At 36.9% G+C, this 23,153-nt stretch overlaps 1 protein-coding gene across 2 annotated transcripts in view; it reads left to right on the top strand.

The window, feature by feature from the left end:
* LOC128256359 (uncharacterized) overlaps positions 1 to 22,829 on the top strand; it is a 40,020-nt gene extending 17,191 nt beyond the window's left edge. For both annotated transcript variants that reach the window (XM_052986658.1, XM_052986657.1), the window contains one exon: positions 21,001 to 22,829. In XM_052986658.1, coding sequence (XP_052842618.1) covers positions 21,001 to 22,326 — 1,326 coding nt within the window. In that variant the 3' untranslated portion in view covers positions 22,327 to 22,829. The remainder of the gene's footprint in view (positions 1 to 21,000) is intronic.
* The last annotated feature ends 324 nt before the right edge of the window (positions 22,830 to 23,153 follow it).

Here is a 23,153-nt window from a genome sequence, read left to right as displayed (position 1 = left end):
AGAATTGTCAGTGGCTGATTTCCAGACCCAGTTTCCTCGACAAAGAAAATGCTGATTACTTTGACGAGAGCAGGCGTTTAATTGTGAATTTGTTTTCAACGCGTAAGAGTCTTTGTTAAAGTTCTATATTAACAAGTCAGCCTTTTACTGAGGAACGATTGTTTTGCCATAACTTTCGAATGGTATTGGTATCATTCTATACACCGTTGATGCTTTCTTCTGTTCCAGTTGCTGATCCAGGTAGCTGTAGGTTCGGTGCTAGTTTTTCCTTAATTACAGCAATTTCCTTTTATATTTGCGGAGGTTTTAACAATTGAAGGTTAACCCGACCGTGATTGATCCTAGCGTTTTCTCACAACTTTCCAGCAGTAATTTGAAACAGCATCGTTTGATATGATAGTGCCATCCGATTGACATATTGATTTTCGTGTACTTCCTTGTTCAACCTCATTATTTCGTCTTCCATCGCCTTGAACTGTTCATTTCCTCTGATGTTTTTGTTATGATATTTTACTTCGAATCTATTAAGGATGTTTGTTTCATATACATATGTTGCAGATCTTGTTAATTATCGAAAATGTTTTGTATATTTGCTTCAATTATATTTCTGTCTGTAGCATCCATGGTTCCAGCACCATATATTTATGGTGTATAGTTCCAATAAACTCAAAGGGTGCTCTTTTCTGCCTTTTTGCTTTAAATATCAACTCGTTATTTGCTTTTAGTTGATTAATTCTATTATTAAAATTGCGTATCATTATTTTACAAGCTCCATCATATAAAATTAAAGCCTTGCAATTAACTGCTAGCACCCAGATATATTTATCTATCTGTCTTAACTCGGTATTGTATGGCTCCAAGTTATAATATATAATTAAATTCCATTTCGACACTGCGATGTCCATAAGTACAAGATTGTCCAGGTATATCATCGTATTATTTTCCAAAGATTGCATACTTGTTATTCCGCTATCCGATTGTGCTAATGCTTTTATCCCGGTAATAAGAGACAACGCTAAAAGACAATTTATTAAAGCTGATGATTTGTTGTCAGGCCTACTACTATCTACCATTTGATCCGTTTCCAATGGACATAGTTTTACAATGGGTCTTTTAATAACTCCACTTTGAGTTTTAAAAGAAACGACTTTGACCTTTCCATCGGCGCAGGATGAGTTTCTACTATCCTTTCAAGCGGAGATTAGTTGGACTTGTACTTTTATTTTTTATAAGTACCGATTGCCCTTCTTCCAAATTAATTTTTTCTCCTTCCCATTTTGGTCGTTTCTGAAGCGTAACGAGATATTCGTCCTTCCATTTCTGCCAGAAATGAGTCTTCATTTTTGTTAACAGCTTCCATCTATCAAGAGGTGATACATACTTTTCCGTTGTGTCTTCCGGTATATCAAGTATTGGTCTGCCAATTAAAAAATGCGCAGGTGTCAATATCTCTTCAAGATTGTTTCCATCGTCAATCGGATACAATGGTCTGGAATTCAATATAGCTTCAATTTCTGCTAATAATGTGCTCATTTCTTCATAAGTAAGTGTGCTATCTCCTATGACTCGTTTTAAATGATACTTTACTGATTTCACTCCAGCTTCCCAAATTCCTCCAAAGTGAGGGCTTGCCGGGGAATAAAATGCCATTGTATGCGTTCATCCGCTAGAATCGGATTTATACTGTTTCGTTTAATAGCTTCTATGAGGTCCATATTTAATTTTCTTTTTGCACCAACAAAGTTAGTACCATTGTCAGAATATATATGTCTGCATCGTCTTTTTCTTCCTACAAATCTTTTGAGGGCTGCCATAAAAGCTTCGGTAGTAAAATAACTTACTGCTTCTAAGTGAACGGCCTTTGTACTCATACATACATACGACTTTTGTCCTCTTCCTTTGGAAACTCTCATATTAATAGGTCCGGCGTAGTCTACTCCTTAATGCGTAAACGGTTTTGATGTAGTTATTCTTTGTTCCGCAATCTGCCCCATTAATTGCTGTCCACATTGCTGTCGAAATCTGGTGTTCCGTACACAATGATGTACGACGGTTTTAATTATATTTTTTTAACCCATTATCCAGAATTTTCTTCGGATCCGTGCTTCTATTATGCGATTTCCTCCGTGCATCGAGCTTGAATGAGTTTTTTCAATTAACAGCTTAGCCAAATGTGACTTGTTTATTATAATTGGATGTTTTTAATTAAAATTTAGCTCCGAAAATTGTAGTCTGCCTCCCAGTCTTAAAATTCCATTGCTATCCAAAAATGGGTGTTAGGGTGCTAATTTACACTTGGAGTCTATCCCTTTCAATTTTTCGAGTTCTTCTGGAAATTTGATGTTGCTTAAAAATTTTTATTTCTGCTCGTTCCAATTCTTCTACTTATAAATTATTCGATCCTGACACGATTTCTTTTTTACATCGATTTATGAATCTCAGTACATAAGCCATTACTTTAATCAATTTTCCCATATTGCTGAATTTATTTTCCATATTTTACCGTGCTCAAATTTTGTAGTACTGTATCCTCTTTTTCCAAGGGCCAGTCTTTCTTTTCTTTACCTAGCCACTTCGGTGCTTTCCACCAAAGTTCAGAGTTTCCAAGCTTGTCCAATTGTATGACTCTTGTTCCTAAATCAGCAGGATTTTCCTTTGACTCTATGTGTCTCCATGCAGTCATTGGTGCAGTCACCGTTTGCCGTGACGGAAATATATTCAGCAGGTTCTATTCGGGGACAAGTGTGTGTCATAAATGTCAAATGTAAATTCTTTGGGTTATCCCATCCTATTTATGTGGGAAGGGGAACATCCTTCTTAGGTCACAAGTGTAATCTGAAGTGGTGTTGCACCAGCAACCTAATTATCCATGTTCAAACGTGAACAATAATCATTAATTTATTTTTATAATTAATCAAAAAGAAACTCAATATGGAAAAAGTTTTTTTTTCTTTTAAATTAAAAATTATTTCCGGGATTCAGAACAATCTTCGTGTCTAGTAAGTAAAGAACAAAAAATTAGTCTTAACTCTTGCAGACATTCCAACTTTTGTACAAACGCAAGATCCAAAACTTTTAAAGCTACTAAATAAAGCTTCTACTCTGGCACACCTATGTTGCGACTTTAAATTGTTTGCACCCTGCAATAACTAAATTAAGAGATACACTTTATTGTTGTGTGTTACAAAAAAATAATTTGAAAACTAATGCTTCACAAAAATTCAGTTTTATTTACATACATACAAAAAAAACTGTCTAACTAATTAATTTCATTTTTTTTCTTGTCGAAAATGGCAAAGAGTTTAATGTTGCTGAAAGAGAACGGGATTAATATATACAAATAATGATTACTATATATATAAATTTATAAAAAATGCCAGTAAATAGCATATGATCATTGAGGAAACTATTGTACCGGCCCTCGTTTATCAAAACAGGGCTTTAGAACTTGCAAGCAACGGTTCAGCAATACAGCGTAAACTCTTAAATATGTATATTCAAAACAAAACATCGTAAATTTTTTTCGGTTTGACCAGTGCCCAAATAACTAAATAAAGGAAATAATGAAACAAGGTATGATAAAAGTAACTTACAGTCGCAGCGGCGATCGTCTAACAAATAGACTTCTTATACATGTTTAATTAGTTATATGGTCGTCGGTTTTATTTGAAGCATCTAGTTTTTTTAAAAGTAAATATTCGTTTATTTTTTGTTGATATTTTTTTGAACTGCGGGATTACACATTTACTGAGCACATTCACATATTATTTATTTCGCCAATTTTTTTTTTATGTTCACTGTAAGTTTTCACAGGCTCTCAACAGCCTATAATTTTTCTCTTTAATATCTGATAACCACAGCAAAATAATATAATTATTAAATTTTTGTTTAAGGAAAATCTATATTCGTACTATGTAGACTTTTTTTTCTAATAAAATTACTTAGAAAAATATAGTAGCAACGTGCATTAGTTTTATGTTTTGGTAGGGTTAGGATAAGTAGCAACAATGGACAGCTTGTTGGGCCTGCTTAGGCATCTGTATAGCTGCTGAGGTAAGCCCTGCTGTTGCTGCACCTGCTTTGCTCTATTTCAACTGGTTTTTGGTCTTATTTGGGATGCTGTGTAGCTGCTGATCGTGCTACGGCTGTTAGGCAACGCTACTAGGTATGGCCACTAGGCAGTGTAGTTAGCCACTGCGGTTAGGGCTAGGTGCGGTCTCAGGAGGAATATGGTTGTGCTAAGCCAGCATCCGACAAGGCCTCAGGTAGTTCACTGTATTTAGCCACCGTTGAACGCGTGTTGCGTTATAGGAATAGATTTATTTAAAAACAAGAAAGAAAGCAAACTTCGGCAAGCCGAAGTGATATACCCTTGCAGCTATTGCAAGAATTAAAAATTTTTGAAAACATTAAAATTATGATTTACTTGCGTATATGTTTAAAAACATTGAAGCTATGATGATTTGCAGCTCAATTATTTGATAGTTATTTTATATATTTTTATTATTTCTATGGGAGCTATATGATATAGTCTTCCGATTTTGATAAAATTTTAAACATAATTCTAAAATAGTTAACCAATACTATATGTCGAAGAACTAAAAAAAAAATTAAAAAACAGCTAAGTGATATTTTTTTTTCATTTTTTTTCCGATTGTTCCTATGGGAGCTATATTATATAGTCGTCCGATTTTGATTAAATTTAAACCGTAATTCTGAAATAATTAACCATTATTATATGTCGAAGAACTAAACAAAAAAAATGAAAAACAGCAAAGTTATAATTTTTTTTTATTTATTTTTCCGATTGTTCCTATGGGAGCTATATGCTATAGTCGTCCGGTCCGGCTCGTTCCGACTTATATACTACCTGCAATAGAAAGACAACTTTTGGGAAAGTTTCATGCAGATAGCTTTAAAACTGAGAGACTAGTTTGGGTAGAAACGGACGGACAGACGGACATGGCTAGATCGACTCGTCTAGTGATGCTGATCAAGAATATATATACTTTATAGGGTCGGAGATGTCTCCTTCACTGCGTTGCAAACTTCTGACTGAAATTATAATACCCTCTGCAAGGGTATAAAAACTAATTAGAAGCACTAATAAGCTTTCGTTGCTTTTTTTTTTTTTTGGATGGTTGTTACTCACAGTTTATTTCTTAACCAAGTAACAAAGAAACCCCGAGGGCTGCCTGCTGGTCGGGGAAAGTTTATTCCAGACAACTGGTATCGTTGGCGGTGGAAATATGAAAGAATAAGCTAAAGCCGTGAGCTTCGGGTCCCGCGTTAGAGGGCTCCAACTGATCATGATGGGCTGCATTTAGTACAGGCTAGCATTCTGAATCTAACCCTTAACTACACTGCCTACTTTTTTATAAGAGAGCTCGACAAACCCCTTCTACAGTAGTTTGTTTTAATAAAATTAGTACTGAAGTATAGCTAAAGTATTTTTTTTTTAGTCTGACTATATTAAAAAAAAAAAACCGTGAGGATCGAACCTTCAACATATAAAATATCTGATATCAAATTTAATAAATAAATTAATAAAATACCTGGATGAAGAGGTCCGAATGGGAACATTTAAAAAGTATATTTATTTAGTTAAATGCTTATTTAGTTTTTGTCATAAAGTTTGATATCAGATATTTAGTACGTTGACGGTGCGATCGTCTCGAATTTTTTACCTCGTTAAACGGTGTTTTTGTTTGATATAAACCTAGCCACTGAATACAGTCCACCTCGATTCTCCATTTCCGAAGCAGAATTTGTAAAATTCTTTGACCTATTAGGTGACCGCTTTATAGCAGTTGGTAACTAACACGCAAAACACTCCCACTGGGGATCTCAACTCACAAACCCCAAGGGAAGACAACTTTACTACGCTATAATAACACCACGAAACAAGCTTGACTTCATCTCTCCGGGCAAGCCTAAATACTACAGATCCTAAAAATAACCTGACTTTATTGATTAAGCTGTTGCAAGAAAATTGCTCATATTAGCGCGGAATACTTGTTAGATCTATCGTCTGATCACTCGCGGATCCTTCTTCACCTCTATGACCATCCACAGCTGTCAGAACGCTAACTCTTTTTAATTTCTAGTAAATCATATTGGCTCAAATACAGAACGTATGTTAGGACCCATATTAATTACTGCCCAATCGCTTCTTGTGAAGAAGACATTGACAGCTCAGTAGATGCGTTAGTTTCTGTTAGTCATTGAATGCACAACACTTCATTCCAATTATAACTGCTAATAAGCCTTCCAGCTGTTTTGATTCTAATTATATTGCTACGCAATAAAAGAAGGCTTCACCGAGGGTGGCAAGCCCATAAGTCACCTGCTTCGAAGGTGAGCTTAAATATAGCCAATAACATACTACGAAATGCCCTAGAAGATGATATAAATCGAGCTCAATATGAAGGTACTCTATCCAAATAGAAAACGATAATCACTGTAGAAAGCTAAATCAGACATATGTCCACCAATCGTAAGTGAATCACCATTACACACTCAAACAGGAAATTGGGCTCGACAACAACGAAGAGAGGACAAAAACGTATGCCGTCCATTTAGAAAACGACTTTAAACCACTTCCAGCAACAAATAGCTTTGAGCTTCCAATTATCAACAATCATGAAGCTACTTCATAATCATAATCAAAATTATATTGTATTCAGATGAAGTAACAAGAGTCATAAAGTCTCAATAAATCAAGAGAACACCGGGTCTCCCCTAAAATGATCATAGAATTGCCGAGCTGTGCAGTATATTTTCTCACAATAATATTTAAAAGCGTGACGAAATGGGGCTATTACCCTCAGCAATGGAGGAAGTCTGTCATCACAATGATCCATAAAGCCGGAAAGGACAAGTCCCAACCATCGCCAAACAGGCCAATTAGCCTCCTGCCGTTTCTATTGATATATTATTATTTGAAAAGCTGCTCCAGAGTCGCATCAAGCAACACCTTCAGGTCTACAAAGCCATTCCAATGTTTTAATTTGGTTTTCGCGGAAAACACGGAACCATTGAACAAATAAAGCGGATAACCTTTGAGATCCGAAATAAATTTGAACGACGAGAGTATTGCCCCGCAATTTTTCTAGATGTTGCCGAAGCATTCGACCGTGTTAATTTAGACGACATAATTTATAAAATTAAAATTATACTTCCACAAAACACCCATATAATATTGGCGTCATACCTGCAGGAAAAAAGTTTTGCAGTACGATGCAAAGATTTTTCTCTAAATATCATCCAATTGAAAATGGAGTACCCCAACTCGCTTGGACCGACACTTTATATCATTTACACAGCAGATCTACAGACAACCAGTCTTACAACAACATCAACATTTGCTGATAATACTGCCATTCTAAGTCAATCTAAATGCTCTGCAACGGCAACGCAAAACTCATCAGCTCATCTCGTGCTTTTGCAAAAATGGTTAGCCGATTGGCGCATACGTGTAAACTAGCAAAAGTGCAAACATGTATCTTTAACCCTAATCAGACAAACTTGCCCTTTACTATCATTAAAACACATCATTATTCCACAAGCTACTGAAGTTACATTTTGTTACATCAGTCAATAAAGGTTCCGTGTGTTTTTAATAGTTCACAAACGCACTGGTCAGTTTTTTGGAATAATCATTTTTTTTCAAACTTTATTCACTTGTGGTCATCTCTACGGCCTTTATATTCTTAGCTATAGCTTAGCCCAATTCTCAGCAGTCGGCGCTGTCGGTCAAGCCGGCAGCGACTCAACCGCCTTATGTTTTAGCTTATGTTAATCTATGTTATGTTATGTGCACCGCTCTCGCACAGGGAGAGAGAAAAGGAATGTTATGTGCATATATAAAATTGTTGCAGACGCCAAGCTGTGGGAATAAGCTGGCGCAACTTATCACTCGCTGAGGGCTGTGTGGTCAAATTACATTTGCACTTGAAGAGTGCTGAGTGCTATAAAAAAAAAAAAAACGGAGCAGATTCCCATACTTTACCGTGCTAGGGCGATAATATTTAAGCATTCTGCTCCAGACTATTAGCTTATGAAACTGGGCGTTCGTACCAATCCACACTTGACGGTTTATTTTTTCTATGTCTGTCATCAAAACGTACTTGTGAGTTCTGATTCTAATAGTGTCGCGAATAGGTCGCTCCGGACGGTTGGGCCGGCATGCAATACTTCGTTTGAAGACTTGCGCTTGATGTCTTGCACGTTGCGTCGAAAAGTAGTCTTATTTTAGTGGTGGTGTTGTCAGGTTTTAGAACGCCGTGATGTGGAATGAAATAATGCTCTTTGAGAAGCATGAACTCGACGTAGCCTTTCCAAACTTCCTTTTTAGTTGTATCCAAATTTTACAATGTCCAAAAACTTTCACCCTTGCTTCACAAACTTTTGATAGTTTTGGTTCTCGCCTGGTTTCTCGAGAAAAGTCCGTAAAATTTTTTTGAAGACGTTATTAGATTAAATGAATTGAATATAGTTATTTTCCCCAAAATCTCTAGCCTTCTTCATTTATGGTGTTCTTGAAAGTCTATCTGCTACGTTGTTAGAACCCCTTACATACTCAACAGAATATTCAAAGCCTTATAAAATGACCGTCCTCTGTATCCGAGCGGTTGCCCTTTTAATTCTCCAAAAATGCCCAAAAGCGGTTTATGGTCCGTCCTTAGTGTAAACCTATTTTCCAAAAGATACTGTTTTAATAAAAAATAAATAATCTGGATTAAAATGGACTAATACCTGATCTGAAGTTACATCTCTTTTAGTCGCATCACGTGCCTTTTGCCATTCCAGAGACTAAACGAAGTTTACAATTTCACAAAGTAATGAATACAGTGCGCTAATTTTCTGTGCTAAATTATTTATGAATTCAGAATTGTAATTTACCATTCCAATAAAGGCACGAAGTTCCGACAGTTCCAAACCTTGGTCCAGTTCCAGGCGCTTGGTAAACACTTGAAATTCTATCATTATTTTTGATAAGGCCATTTTTGTCTATAGAAAACCATAAGAAGTCAATTTTGGACTTGAAAAATTAACATATTTGTGTTTTTAGTCGCAGTCCGAAAAATTTCAATTTTTCTACGACGTTTTTTAAATTTTGAACGTGATCCTGAAGGTCTTTGCCAGTTACAGTTATATAATCTTGGTAAGCAACAACTCCCTTTAAGCCCTGAATCAAACTTTTCATTACCTTCTGAAAAATAGCTCCAGCTGTTTTAATACCAAAAGGTAACCGTTTGATCTTGAGCAATCCTATATGAGTGCTGCCAGTACATAAGTGCTGGTAGTTTGGTATGACATCTGCCTTCCTCAAAAATCTCGACTTTTCTTTAATTCGTAACAGGGTTCGTAAATGCAAAACATAAGTTTAATACTCGAAAATTTCGATACACACGGTATACTATTTCACCTGTGCTAAACGTGTCTAATTCGAAGTGTGGAGTATTTTATAATTAAATAAAACACACGTTAAGTACTTCATGTTTTACACATTCAAAGTTTAAAACACCGTGTACTTTATATGTTCGAAAAAAAATTTAAATAAAACAAGAACTTGTTGGAGAGTATGTAGTGCATGGTATGACCATGGGTTGTGCTGGTATACTAGATATTAGTTTTGGTAGAATGGAGACTCAGTTTGCGAGCTGAGGCCGAGTGTGGCTTCGTATGCGTTGCTAGGTCTGTTCTCTCTTTTTCTTCTTCTTCTGGTTTGTAGCGTGGCGTGAGATAGACAAGTGATTGATCCTTAAGAGAGAATTATGAGCAACAAAGGCATCGAAGACTCGCTGCATTTGCCAGAATTAAGTTCAGGCAATCAGGAACCAAACGATCAAGTAACCAGCAATGACGACTTCCAAAGGGATGACTTTAGTTCTCGGACATCAGAAGTGGGATTCTGCCCTAACCAAACTTTGTCAAGGGATGTCTTCGCGTTGTTGGAGCAACAAAACCGGAATTTTCTGGAACTGGTTAAGAAGCTACAGATGCCAGCACAGTACAACAGACTGGCGAGATTTCCTTGCCGAAATATAATCCGGACATTGCCACGCAGTGGTGGTGGTTATTACAAATATGCTACCTAGGAATAACTTGGCAACAGTTCCGGCAATTGTTTATGCAGCGTTTCGAGACTTCAGAGACGCCAGCCGCTGTTATTTTTAATCTTCTGAATAGTCGCCCAAGGAACGGTGGGAGCTTGCCTGTTTTTGCGAGTCGCAGCGTGACGTCACTGTGCACAAAATTGCGTAATTTAAATTGTGAACAAATTTCCATCGCTTTGATTCTTGGACATATGGCTAATTTCGACCGGCGTTTACAACGAATGATACACACAACGCATGTCAGCAATCGACGTGAGCTGCAAGCGGAGCTGCAAGTATTCTCTGCGCTGAAGGAGCGTCCTATTGCACCAAACTGGGAACCGAAGATCAATCGGGCTAAAACTGCCGAACTAAAATGTTATCAGTGTGGAAAACCAGGACATAAAAAGCAAGACTGTAGATCTGGACTAGGATTTCAGTTTTCATCAACTGAAAAGGAGCGGCGTTCTGGGAAGTCTCATCATGAAAGGACATCTGTAACTTGTTACAGCCGGGACACATTGCCACTTATTGTCAAAAAAAAAGTCCAGAATAACAGATTGAGAGTAAGATCGGAAAAAAGAGAGGAGCTGTGCACTGTGGTGGCACCTAAATCGAGTATGCTGGTTAATGGTGAGAGATTTCCAATAACATTTGATTCGGGAGCTGAGTGTTCATTAATTAAAGAAAGTGTTTCTAATAAGTTAGTTGGTAAGAGGATTCATAGCGTTATCTCTCTAAAGAGAATAGGCAATGCCAATACTTATGCACTGTACAAGTTGAGTCAAACATCATGATTGATGGTAATTCTTAAGGAGTTTTGATTCACATAGTACCAGACCAATGTATGACGAATAATATTGTAATTGGCAGAGAAACATTGGCTCACGGGTTTTCAGTTGAAGTGTCTTATGATAACTTTAAGATTATTCAAACTAAAGTTGTGAATGTTTGTGAAACAGTTGAACCAATTGATTTTGATAGCATTGAAACTAAAGTGGTCGGAAATGAAAAAGAAATGTTAATATCATTACTAAAGCAACATTCAAAATCGTTTACAGAAGGCACTCCGCAAACGCGTGTGAGTACTGGGGGAATTCGTATTCGGTTGATTGAACCGACTAAGACTGTGCAAAGGCGGCCATACAGATTTAGTCCATGCGAAAGGGAACTAGTACGAGTTAAAATCAATGAATTAATCGAGTATAAAGTCATCAGACCTAGTAATTCACCTTTTGCTAGTCCTGCATGGGCAGTACGAATTTCTTTCGATGCGTTTTGGTTTAAGGAACGCACCCTCAGTGTTTCAAAGAGCTGTATTGAAAGCACTTGCCAGTTTGGCTCATTCGTTTGTAATTGTTTATATGGACGATATATTGTTTCGGAAACAAAAGAAGAAGCGTATGAGCGATTGCAACTGGTATTAGATGTTCTAGTGAAGGCAGGATTCTTATTTTACATTTCAAAGTGCTTCTTCTTGAGAACTTCAGTTCAGTACCTTGGCTACGAGATAAAAGCGGGGGAGATACGTCCAAATTTAAACAAAATAGAATCGCTAGTGGCGTTGCCTCCATTGAAATCAGTTGCTACACTGAGACAGTTTATTGGGTTAGCGTCATATTTTCGTCAATTCATTCCGAGGTTTTCACAATTAATGAAGCCATTATATTTTCTCACATCTGAAAAGAATTGTTTTGATTGGCAAGCACATCATGAAGAAATTCGCAGCAAAATCATCAGTGTATTAACAAACAAGCCTGTTTTGATTATTTTCGATCCACAGTTTCCGATAGAGTTGCATACCGATGCCAGTTCTATAGGGTATGGGGCAATCCTTTTGCACCGCATAAACTCTAAGCCTCATGTAGTTGAATTAGTATTCAAGCAACTAGCTCCTGTGAGTCCAGGTACATATCCTATGAATTGGAAACGCTGGCGGTCGTGAATGCTGTAAAACATTTTCGTCATTATCTGCATGGGAGAAAATTCGTTGTTTTTACTGACTGTAAATCAATCAAATCTTCTCGAAATAAAGTCGAATTGTCACCTAGGGTTTATCGTTGGTGGGAGTTTCTACAAGCATTTGATTTCGAAATTGAATGCAGAGAATGTGCATGGCACACGTGGACTTTTTATCTAGGAATTCAGTGCGCCAAAAGATTAAGTCTGCACCAAATAAAATAGAAAAGAAGAGAAGCGAATTGACTTAACAGATATATGAGAAAACTGGATACTGGTGGAACAACAAAGGGATCCAGAAATATTAGAAATCATAACTAAGTTGAAGAATGACGATTTACCATTAGCACTAGTTGCCACTTACGAAATGAGATCAAATGTTTTGTATAGAAAGATTCAGTGGAATTCCAGAACTCGTTGTTTACCTGTAGTTCCTTGTACGTTCCGCTGGTCAGTTATAAATCAGGTACATGAGTCTATCATGCATTTAGGTTGGGGACAAAACGCTAGACAAGGTGTACGATCATTACAGGTTTACTGGTATGGCAAAATATGTCCGAAGATTTGAGGAGAACTGCATTACTTGCAGAGTGTCTAAGAGTACGTCTGGAAAAACTCAAATTGAATTACATCCAATTCCAAAAATGAGCATTCCTTGGCACACAGTACACATAGATATTTCGGGAAACTAAGCGGAAAAAGTGATCGTAAAGAATTTATCATAGTACAAATCGACGTTTTTACTAAATATGTTTATCTATTTCACACATTTTCTTTGGATGCTAATACTTGTATAAGCGCAATGAAATCTTCGATTGCCATTTTTGGTGTGCCAACACGTTTAATTGCCGATCAGGGGCGCAGCTTCACGGGTACAAAGTTTGTGCAATTTTGTTCTAACCAAAAGATACAATTACATCTAATTGGAACAGGTGCAAATCCAGCCAACGGTCAAGTTGAAAGGGTTATGAGCACACTTATTAATCTGTTGACGGCTGTTGAGACAAGTCCTAGATCGTGGCAAGATGCACTAGGGGACGTTCAGTTAGCCCTTAACTGTACAGTTAATCGTATCACTAAGTGTAGTCCTTTAGAACTTTTAATGTTAAAGTTGCGCGTCCACTGGGGTAGATTCCTATTAGCGATACTGAAACCGAATTTGACAAGATCGAATAATGGGAGCTAGCCGCTAAGAACATGGAAGAGGTCGCTAGATATGAGAAAACAAAATTTAATAAGAATATGGCTAAAGTAATTAAGTTCTGTGTGGGTGACTTTGTGTTGCTTAAAAACAGTGAGAGACAACAAACGAAATTAGATCCGAAGTTCAGAGGACCCTTTTTGGTGGTCTACACAGAACAATAGACGTTACAAGTATCCACACGAAAGTTTGAGAAAGTTACCGAATGTGCAAATTCCAGAAGAGCTTGATGTAAATTATAAAGCACAAAGTCTGTTGGAAAAGTCTGTTGAAACAGAAGAGTGTCGTGAAACCATGTGATTGGCGATGAACGAAGCCAAGTGTGGGGCGATGGACGAGCGATGTGGTTGATTAATTCGTGAAGCCATGTGTTGGGCGATGGACAAGAAGAAAGCGTACAACAGAAAAAAAAAAATGCGTGAAGCCAATGTGTTTGGCGATGGACGACTAGTATAAGACAAGTTATGTTTCATGGATTATGACTTAATGATTTTGTAATGATTAATTTATAATTTGATAATGTTTAAATGATCTGTTGACTGGAAATGTAAATGAAAGAAATGGTTTTTAAGAGAACAATATGATTTGTAATATTCTATGAATTGGAGATTACTTGGTTAAGTTTTTCTGAAGTATTCAATAAAATTATAATGTTGGAATGAAACTGAGAGGTTTATTGTAGACACGATGACGTGTCTATGTCAGAATGGCCGTATCGGAGAGTATGTAGTGCAGCATTTCGACACGTATGACTATGGGTTGTGCTGGTATACTAGATATACTATATATTAGTTTTGGTAGAATGTGGACTCAGTTTGCGAGCTGAGGCCGAGTGTGGCTTCGTATGCGTTGCTAGGTCTGGTCTCTCTTTTTCTTCTTCTTCTGGTTTGTAGCGTGGCGTGAGATAGACACGTGATTGATCCTTAAGAGAGATTTCCTCTTCTGAAGAAGTCATTGACAGCTCAGTAGATGCGTTAGTTTCTGTTAGTCATTGAATGCACAACACTTCACTCCAATTATAACTGCTAATAAAGCCTTCCAGCTGTCTTGATTCTAATTATATTGCTACGCAATAAAAGAAGGCTTCACCGAGGGTGGCAAGCCCATAAGTCACCTGCGTCGAAGGTGAGCTTAAATATAGCCAATAACATACTACGAAATGCCCTAGAAGATGATATAAATCGAGCTCAATATGAAGGTACTCTATCCAAATAGAAAACGATAATCACTGTAGAAAGCTAAATCAGACATATGTCCACCAATCGTAAGTGAATCACCATTACACACTCAAACAGGAAATTGGGCTCGACACAACGAAGAGAGGACAAAAACGTTTGCCGTCCATTTAGAAAACGACTTTAAACCACTTCCAGCAACAAATAGCTTTGAGCTTCCAATTATCAACAATCATGAAGCTACTTCATAATCATAATCAAAATTATATTGTATTCAGATGAAGTAACAAGAGTCATAAAGTCTCAATAAATCAAGAGAACACCGGGTCTCCCCTAAAATGATCATAGAATTGCCGAGCTGTGCAGTATATTTTCTCACAATAATATTTAAAAGCGTGACGAAATGGGGCTATTACCCTCAGCAATGGAGGAAGTCTGTCATCACAATGATCCATAAAGCCGGAAAGGACAAGTCCCAACCATCGCCAAACAGGCCAATTAGCCTCCTGCCGTTTCTATTGATATATTATTATTTTAAAAACTGCTCCAGAGTCGCATCAAGCAACACCTTCAGGTCTACAAAGCCATTCCAATGTTTTAATTTGGTTTTCGCGGAAAACACGGAACCATTGAACAAATAAAGCGGATAACCTTTGAGATCCGAAATAAATTTGAACGACGAGAGTATTGCCCCGCAATTTTTCTAGATGTTGCCGAAGCATTCGACCGTGTTAATTTAGACGACATAATTTATAAAATTAAAATTATACTTCCACAAAACACCCATATAATATTGGCGTCATACCTGCAGGAAAAAAGTTTTGCAGTACGATGCAAAGATTTTTCTCTAAATATCATCCAATTGAAAATGGAGTACCACAACTCGCTTGGACCGACACTTTATATCATTTACGCAGCAGATCTACAGACAACCAGTCTTACAACAACATCAACATTTGCTGATAATACTGCCATTCTAAGTCATTCTAAATGCTCTGCAACGGCAACGCAAAACTCATCAGCTCATCTCGTGCTTTTGCAAAAATGGTTAGCCGATTGGCGCATACGTGTAAACTAGCAAAAGTGCAAACATGTATCTTTAACCCTAATCAGACAAACTTGCCCTTTACTATCATTAAAACACATCATTATTCCACAAGCTACTGAAGTTACATATTGTTACATCAGTCAATAAAGGTTCCGTGTGTTTTTAATAGTTCACAAACGCACTGGTCAGTTTTTTGGAATAATCATTTTTTTTCAAACTTTATTCACTTGTGGTCATCTCTACGGCCTTTATATTCTTAGCTATAGCTTAGCCCTATTCTCAGCAGTCGGCGCTGTCGGTCAAGCCGGCAGCGACTCAACCGCCTTATGTGTTAGCTTATGTTAATCTTTGAGAGCGGTGCACGGGGAGAGAGAAAAGGAATGTTATGTGCATATATAAAATTGTTGCAGACGCCAAGCTGTGGGAATAAGCTGGCGCAACTTATCACTCGCTGAGGGCGTGTGTGGTCAAATTACATTTGCACTTGAAGAGTGCTGAGTGCTATCCAAAAAAAAAAAAAAAACGGAGCAGATTCCCATACTTTACCGTGCTAGGGCGATAATATTTAAGCATTCTGCCCCAGACTATAAGCTTATGAAACTGGGCGTTCGTACCAATCCACACTTGACGGTATATTTTTTCTATGTCTGTCATCAAAACGTACTTGTGAGTTCTGATTCTAATAGTGTCGCGAATAGGTCGCTCTGGACGGTTGGGCCGGCATGCAATACTTCGTTTGAAGACTTACCGCTTGATGTCTTGCACGTTGCGTCGAAAAGTAGTCTTATTTTAGTGATGGTGTTGTCAGGATTTAGAACGCCGTGATGTGGAATGAAATAATGCTCTTTGAGGAGCATGAACTCGACGTAGCCCTTCCAAACTTCCTTTTTAGTTGTATCCAAATTTTCCAATGTCCAAAAACTTTCAATTAGGGAATTTGTTGCTCAAACGGTAGAAGAATTTCTGCTAGATTTTACCGTTATGGCTACGATCCAGCAGTACGCGTTGCTGATTTGGTAATTGTAATGAATAATAGTGCTCTGCGCTAATGAGCAAGTCTATTTTCCAAGGTTTGTCAAAGTTGGGATCAGCCAATGCGTATTCCTTGAATAACCTAGTAGTTGGGCTGGTTGATCGACTTTAACATGGGGTAAAACCACCATACCGTGACTTCACTAGTATATTGACTCGTAACTTACTAGTTTTTGGATTTCCGCCAGTATTTTCGATTCGTAATGTGGCATCGTGGAGCTTCAACGACAACATTGAAATCATTCTGTAATCCAAAGTCAAGCAGAGCTCTGAAATGATCGTTTTGCCCATTATTAGGATGGAACACATTCTTACAGAATTTACATGAATGTACTTTGCCGCTTGTTCATGATGCCTACGCACGCTGTCGCAGCATGCGTTCTGGTGCAGCAATCGAGTAATTACTGTGGCCGCAAATTGTCTTGGCTTGTCATATGAGTAAACTTTTATTTGCCATGCCTGCATATAGTTCTTTTTGGCATATTATTCTTTCAGAATTCCCGGTCAATGAGGTTTTACGGGATCACATATTTTGTTCGCGGGCATAAATGTTTCATGAACCATGCATCAAAACAGACAGAAAAACTGTTTCCATTTTAACAATTCTCCGTTGAATTTTGGGATGCTGATTCGAGGAAGCTGCACATTGGTGCTGCTACACTCTGTAATTTACCGTAGGCTTCTTTGTTATACCCTTTTTCGATTGGGTCTTCGAATTCCTCGTAAATTCTTAGGTGGACTTTTTGTACTTGTGTCCACAACGATTTAAAGAGGCTTGCCCTTTTAAAGTCGTGTACTCTTGTCGACAACGCAGTGCGGCTAGCCTTCTGACACTATTTTCGGTGCTATAAGGCTGCCAATCCGATCGAATTTTGTGATCTGATGCTTTGGCTCGTGCTTTGCATCAATATTTCTTTAAATATAAAAGTATATTTTTTTAGTTCCGTCGAAGGTCCTCTGCAAACTTAAAATATGCCCCTCGTTTTTTTTGAGTGACAGGTATAATCGCATTATAGTTTATAAATTTACTTCAAAAATTATTTTTAAAATTGATTTACTTGATTTACTGAGCAATGTCATTTGCTATTTCCTGTTGTGTGTCTAAGTATTCTTGGACCTCTAAAGAAGATCCTTTGCCGTCCGCCATTTTCGTTCCTTGTTCTGTGTTTCTAACCCGGTGGGACTGTTTTATTCGCTTATGCTGATTACGCTCCTAGTTACAATTAAAGTTGGTCAAGAGAAACTGAACTGTCTAAGGTCGGGACAATGTTTTAATATCTTCAGCTCTGACTGGTTGTCAGAATAGTTGAGGACGTTAGTGGGGTTTAAAAAGTCGCCTAGTTGACGACTTTAATGGTGTGTAAGGCGTGAGATTCATGAATCCTTCTTTCCCGAATGTTTTAGCAAATCGTTTAGGCGGAGATGGTCGCCTTGTTGACCACACCTCAAATTTCCGTGTCTATTCCGCTCAGGTGTCCTTTTTCTGTCGTATTTTGAAAACTTCGGTAAAAGGACTTGCTAGGACATCTCGACTTTCATACCGACAGACTGACAGAAGGACATAACTATTTCGATTTGGCTATTGATCCTGATCAAGAATATATAATTTTATAGGGGCAAAACCATAGCACCAGATAGTTGGCTAAGCTTAGCGTCGAATTTCTTGTCATTTTGGTTGGATAACGCTTTCAGTAACCTTTCTTCGGCCTCTCGCGAAGTGGTGATGATAAGCTCAGTCAGCTCGGCGAAGCGGGCGTTGGTAAGCGCTGATAATCGGGGGTTTATTTGCTCTATCAGTTGTGGGAATAGTGCATCTGAAGTGCGACCAGTTTTCACGGATCTCAATTCCAGGGGCGAGTCAGTTCTTACTCGTTTCGACTTGGGTTTTGACATGTCTGTGTCTGTGTCTAGTGCGCCTGTGCAACAGTAATTTGGAAAAACCTGTTGTGTTGTTGTTAATACGGTTATCTCAAAACTTTAGATAAGCTGAGTGCGGAGATGAACCGGCGAGTACACAGGGGCAGCCAAATAGCTTGGATAGTTGAAAAAAAAAATAAATTACAAAGTGTACTGCTCCTGTTGAGTGTTTTTTAAACACGTCTGCTTACCAGAGAAACTCAATAGTTAATGATTCCCATCTTTATTATTCAGTGCATTTGTGAAAGGTTAAAGGTAAATAAATTGAGTTTAACTTAACATTATTCAAGAAATCTTAATTAAATTCCACGAGATTACTAAGATCCAGTATATTCAGAAGGATACAAAGTATATTACTTTGGATATGTGTGTGGCTTGATTTTTCCATTCACACTCTCTCTTAACTTTCTTCTGGTTGGAATTATTTCAACACGCTCAGTGGTATCATTACCTACTATTGGAGATTCATAAGAAAAGTTGCTTATAATAGGAGTTTCAGCTTCTTTATGTTCTCTAAAATTTTCAAACAATTTTCATTATTTATGATTTTATCAATGTGATGTTTTATTTTCCGTTCACTGTTGGATAAGACACAACTATAGGATCGGGTGCCTAACTGCTGTCCACTAAAGAATGTCTAAGACTATATGAGATTAATAAGTTCCAGTATATTAAAAAAGTGTATATTACTTTAGATATGTGTGTTGCTTGATCTTTTCCTCCACACGAGGTTTAAACTCTCTTCTGGTTGGAATTATTTCAACATGCTTAGTGAATTATTACTTTCTATTGGAGATTTATTAGAACGGTTGCCTATAATAGGAGTGTCAGCTTCATAATGTTCCCTAAAATTTTCTTGAGAATTTTCTGAACAATTTTCATTATTTATAATTTGATCATCGTTGAATAAGACATAACTGTAGGATCGGGAGCCTTGTTAGGATTTGTATAATCTCTGACTAACACTTCTTGTTCTTTTCTAAAACTTAAGTTTCGCTTGCCCTTATAGTTGACAATAGATTAATGCTGTCTACTAATATGCGCTCTGTGAGTTAGGGTGGTTTTAGAAATAAGAATCTTGATTTTAAAGTTCGGCCCAAAAAAAACTTAGCTGTTGATTCCACTGTTGTGCAATGAATTGTGCTTGTCTTTTCAAATCGGTTCAAAACGGTGTTAAATTCTTCATGGTTATCACCATTCATGATTGAGTAAAGGGATTCTTACAGTTTTTTCGAACTTATGAGCTTGTCCGTGTGTTGAAGGGTGTCCAGGGGCTATCAAATTGTGCCGAACGCCATTATTTAAGGTTTGAGTTCATCTGTCGTAATCTGGTGACCTTTGTCGCTCAACACAACATCTGCCAAACCATATCTGCATAACAAGTCTCTCATTATTTTTATGGTAAACGATGATGTCCTTTGTTTTAAAAACTTCGAACCACTTTAAATAAGAGTCATTGACTATCAGAAAATAGAAATTTTTGATTAGCCCTGCAAAGTCTATGTATATTCAGCTCCAAACTTGACCATTTGTTTTCTAAGGGATCAATAAACCCTTTTCTGGACAAGACTGCAATTGTTGACATGGCTCACACTGCTGGTTAGTTCTTCTTTTTGTGTGACCATTCCAGGCCACCAAATATATAAACATTTCCGAGATGAGATCTGTGCATCTCAAGTAACACTTGTTTTCTTAGTTTGGTGGGAACTACTACTCGATATCCCCATAAAATGCAATGAAATTCACTTGCCCTGCTTCTGGTTGTTTTATATGGACACCCTTGCTTCACAAACTTTTGATAGTTTTGGTTCTCGCCTGGTTTCTCGAGAAAAGTCCGTAAAATTTTTTTGAAGACGTTATTAGATTAAATGAATTGAATATAGTTATTTTCCCCAAAATCTCTAGCCTTCTTCATTTATGGTGTTCTTGAAAGTCTATCTGCTACGTTGTTAGAACCCCTTATATACTCAACAGAATATTCAAAGCCTTATAAAATGACCGTCCTCTGCATCCGAGCGGTTGCCCTTTTAATTCTCCAAAAATGCCCAAATGCGGTTTATGGTCCGTCCTTAGTGTAAACCTATTTTCCAAAAGATACTGTTTTAATAAAAAATAAATAATCTGGATTAAAATGGAGACCAAACGAAGTTTACATTTTTACAAAGTAATGAATACAGTGCGCTAATTTTCTGTGCTAAATTATTTATGAATTTAGAATTGTAATTTACCATTCCAATAAAGGCACGAAGTTCCGACAGTTCCGGCCCTTGGTCCAGTTCCAGGCGCTTGGTAAACACTTGAAATTCTATCATTATTTTTGATAAGGCCATTTTTGTCTATAGAAAACCATAAGAAGTCAATTTTGGACTTGAAAAATTAACATTGTGTTAAGTGCATTGTGTGGATCTGCAAAAAGGCCCACTCTGCCCTTATTCTTAGTATGTTAGTTATTTTTACGCACACTCTTTTCACATTAAATTAAATAACAGTTATAAAAAGATTTTTATTTTTCATATCTTAACAAGCCGTCTTTCAGTAAATTTTAATATAATTTTTTCTTTTACGCAGGAAAACATAACATTACGCGAACAGTTACTTAAATTTGGCAATACTTGCAAATGTGATACTGGAAATGAAAATGAAAACAAAAAAAAACATGTTGAAATCACATCGAAGGTAAAATATTCTAACAGAAGAATCACTACTTCCACCTTGAAGAAAAATGTCGCTGTACTGTTTGCCATGGCTTTTATGGTAACTTTGAATGCCGGCCATTTTCATTCATATCTTAACAAGCCGTCTTTAATGGAAAGCAGTAATGTATTGGAAAGTTCAGAAAAACATTTAAATCTTTCTGGTCGCCGATTACTCTGGGTTGAAACACAGGAAAAACATAATGAAAATCGTGTCTCAAGTACGCGTGTATCGGACCAGACAATGGTTCCGCCTCTTTATTTTTTAAGTCGGGACAGGCGCAACCAGAATGTTAATTCAAAAAGTAATACCAGTAAGTCATCTAAAACTTACTCATCTAATAAACCTCCACCTTCAGCCTATTCAACAATACCACAATGTACTGGCATTTGCAACCCGTCTCACTCTTTTATCAATCAATCTAAATACCTTAGGCTCGCCGAAACTTTACATAAATGGACTAGCGGGAATTTGAACGAGTCATCAAGTTTTACCATTGGCAGAGAAATGTCACCCGGATTTAAATTATCAGATGACTACTTTGACTTAAATAGTGCAATACATACTAAACGAGGAAAGCGTAAAATACACTTCAATGATTTAACTTCTCATTTACAGCACAAACAAAGAAAATTGGATGAAAACAAAAATAATAAGTTGCACAATCAACGCGAACAAATTAATTTAATTAGTGTCATTAAACGAAGAGATGATACTTTTTATGTGCTTTCCTTTAATATGGATCACGTACTTCTGCCAGCATTGAAATACAATAGTAGTGAACGACCAAAAATGTCTTTGGTACTTCCGTTAGAAAATCCCGGTCTAAATGGGGGTATTAAGTTGATGCAGGTGGACTGTGAAGTATTTAATACTAAGGAATTCGAGGTAAAGCCACATATGATTCCAGTTAGTCTTCGACCAAACTTTATTAAACGGAATTTAAATGCACAAAGATTTAAAAGAGGGGATATTCAGACGGATGTCAAACCTCTACACGAGAAACCACGAGTGCGAAATTTTTATATGGTTGGACCAAAAAACCAAGCAGCCGCAACTGCAACCAATGAAAACACACAATTTATTCAGATTAATCATTCTACAAATAAAAATAATAGTCAAATGACCCTGCCCAGCCTGAATGATCGAACTCGTGACTTGGTGTCGCCTTCCTTCATAAAACCTAAATATAAAAATTAATAATAAATACGTTATAACTTTCGATAATTAAGATGTTGAATTAAGATGTGAAATTAATTTCACATAATCTAGATTTTTAGTTAAGTATTCTAATTACCTTTTTTATATTTTGGACATAATCTATTGTATCAAAACTAAAATTAGAGTTAAATGAGTTTTATATAATATGCCTATTAATAAAGTTTAAATGTTAAGAAAATTTTAAAAGACTTAACTAATTATAAATCCTGACTTAATGAGCAGATTGAAATAAACCAATAACATGCGGTAACTTTCAACGATCGACATCGATTTGCTAATGCCAGTAACAAAAAATCTGCCCATGTCTTTTGAACCATGGTATACGCTCACTTAACACTCACTAGGAATATGTGGTCGATAAACTATAGAATTTTAAAGTGTAGTCAATCTGTGCAACTAGCCCCTAAGGAAAGTACCCACGTCCTCAATATAGGCCCGTGGTGATCACTGGCTTCCACTGAATTCTGGCGAAGAAGTGCTATGTTGTGTTTTCCGTCAGGATGTATCAAGAATTTATATTTTGCTAAAGACTCAAAATGCAAGAACTTCGTGTGCTTCAATGTGGAATTATAATTGCCGTGACTTTAAAAATAAAAATGCAGGTCAAAGATAACCATGAAGAAGATCAATGAGACTTTTTAATTACCAAAAATTGGTTGACCCTTCTTTAACACATATTCAAACAAAAAATAAAAAACGAGTTTTACTTAAATATCTTAGAGCTAATGGAAAGTATGTGTAGTGGGAATCTATGCTATTAATGTGAACAAAATAAAAGGTCAGGGCAGTTGTACATTCACATTTAT

This window comes from Drosophila gunungcola, assembly GCF_025200985.1.
Source record: "Drosophila gunungcola strain Sukarami chromosome 2R unlocalized genomic scaffold, Dgunungcola_SK_2 000015F, whole genome shotgun sequence".
In the NCBI taxonomy this organism is placed as follows: domain Eukaryota; kingdom Metazoa; phylum Arthropoda; class Insecta; order Diptera; family Drosophilidae; genus Drosophila; species Drosophila gunungcola.
Note: the sequence above shows the minus strand (reverse complement) of the source record. Positions and strands in the feature narration are given on the sequence as shown.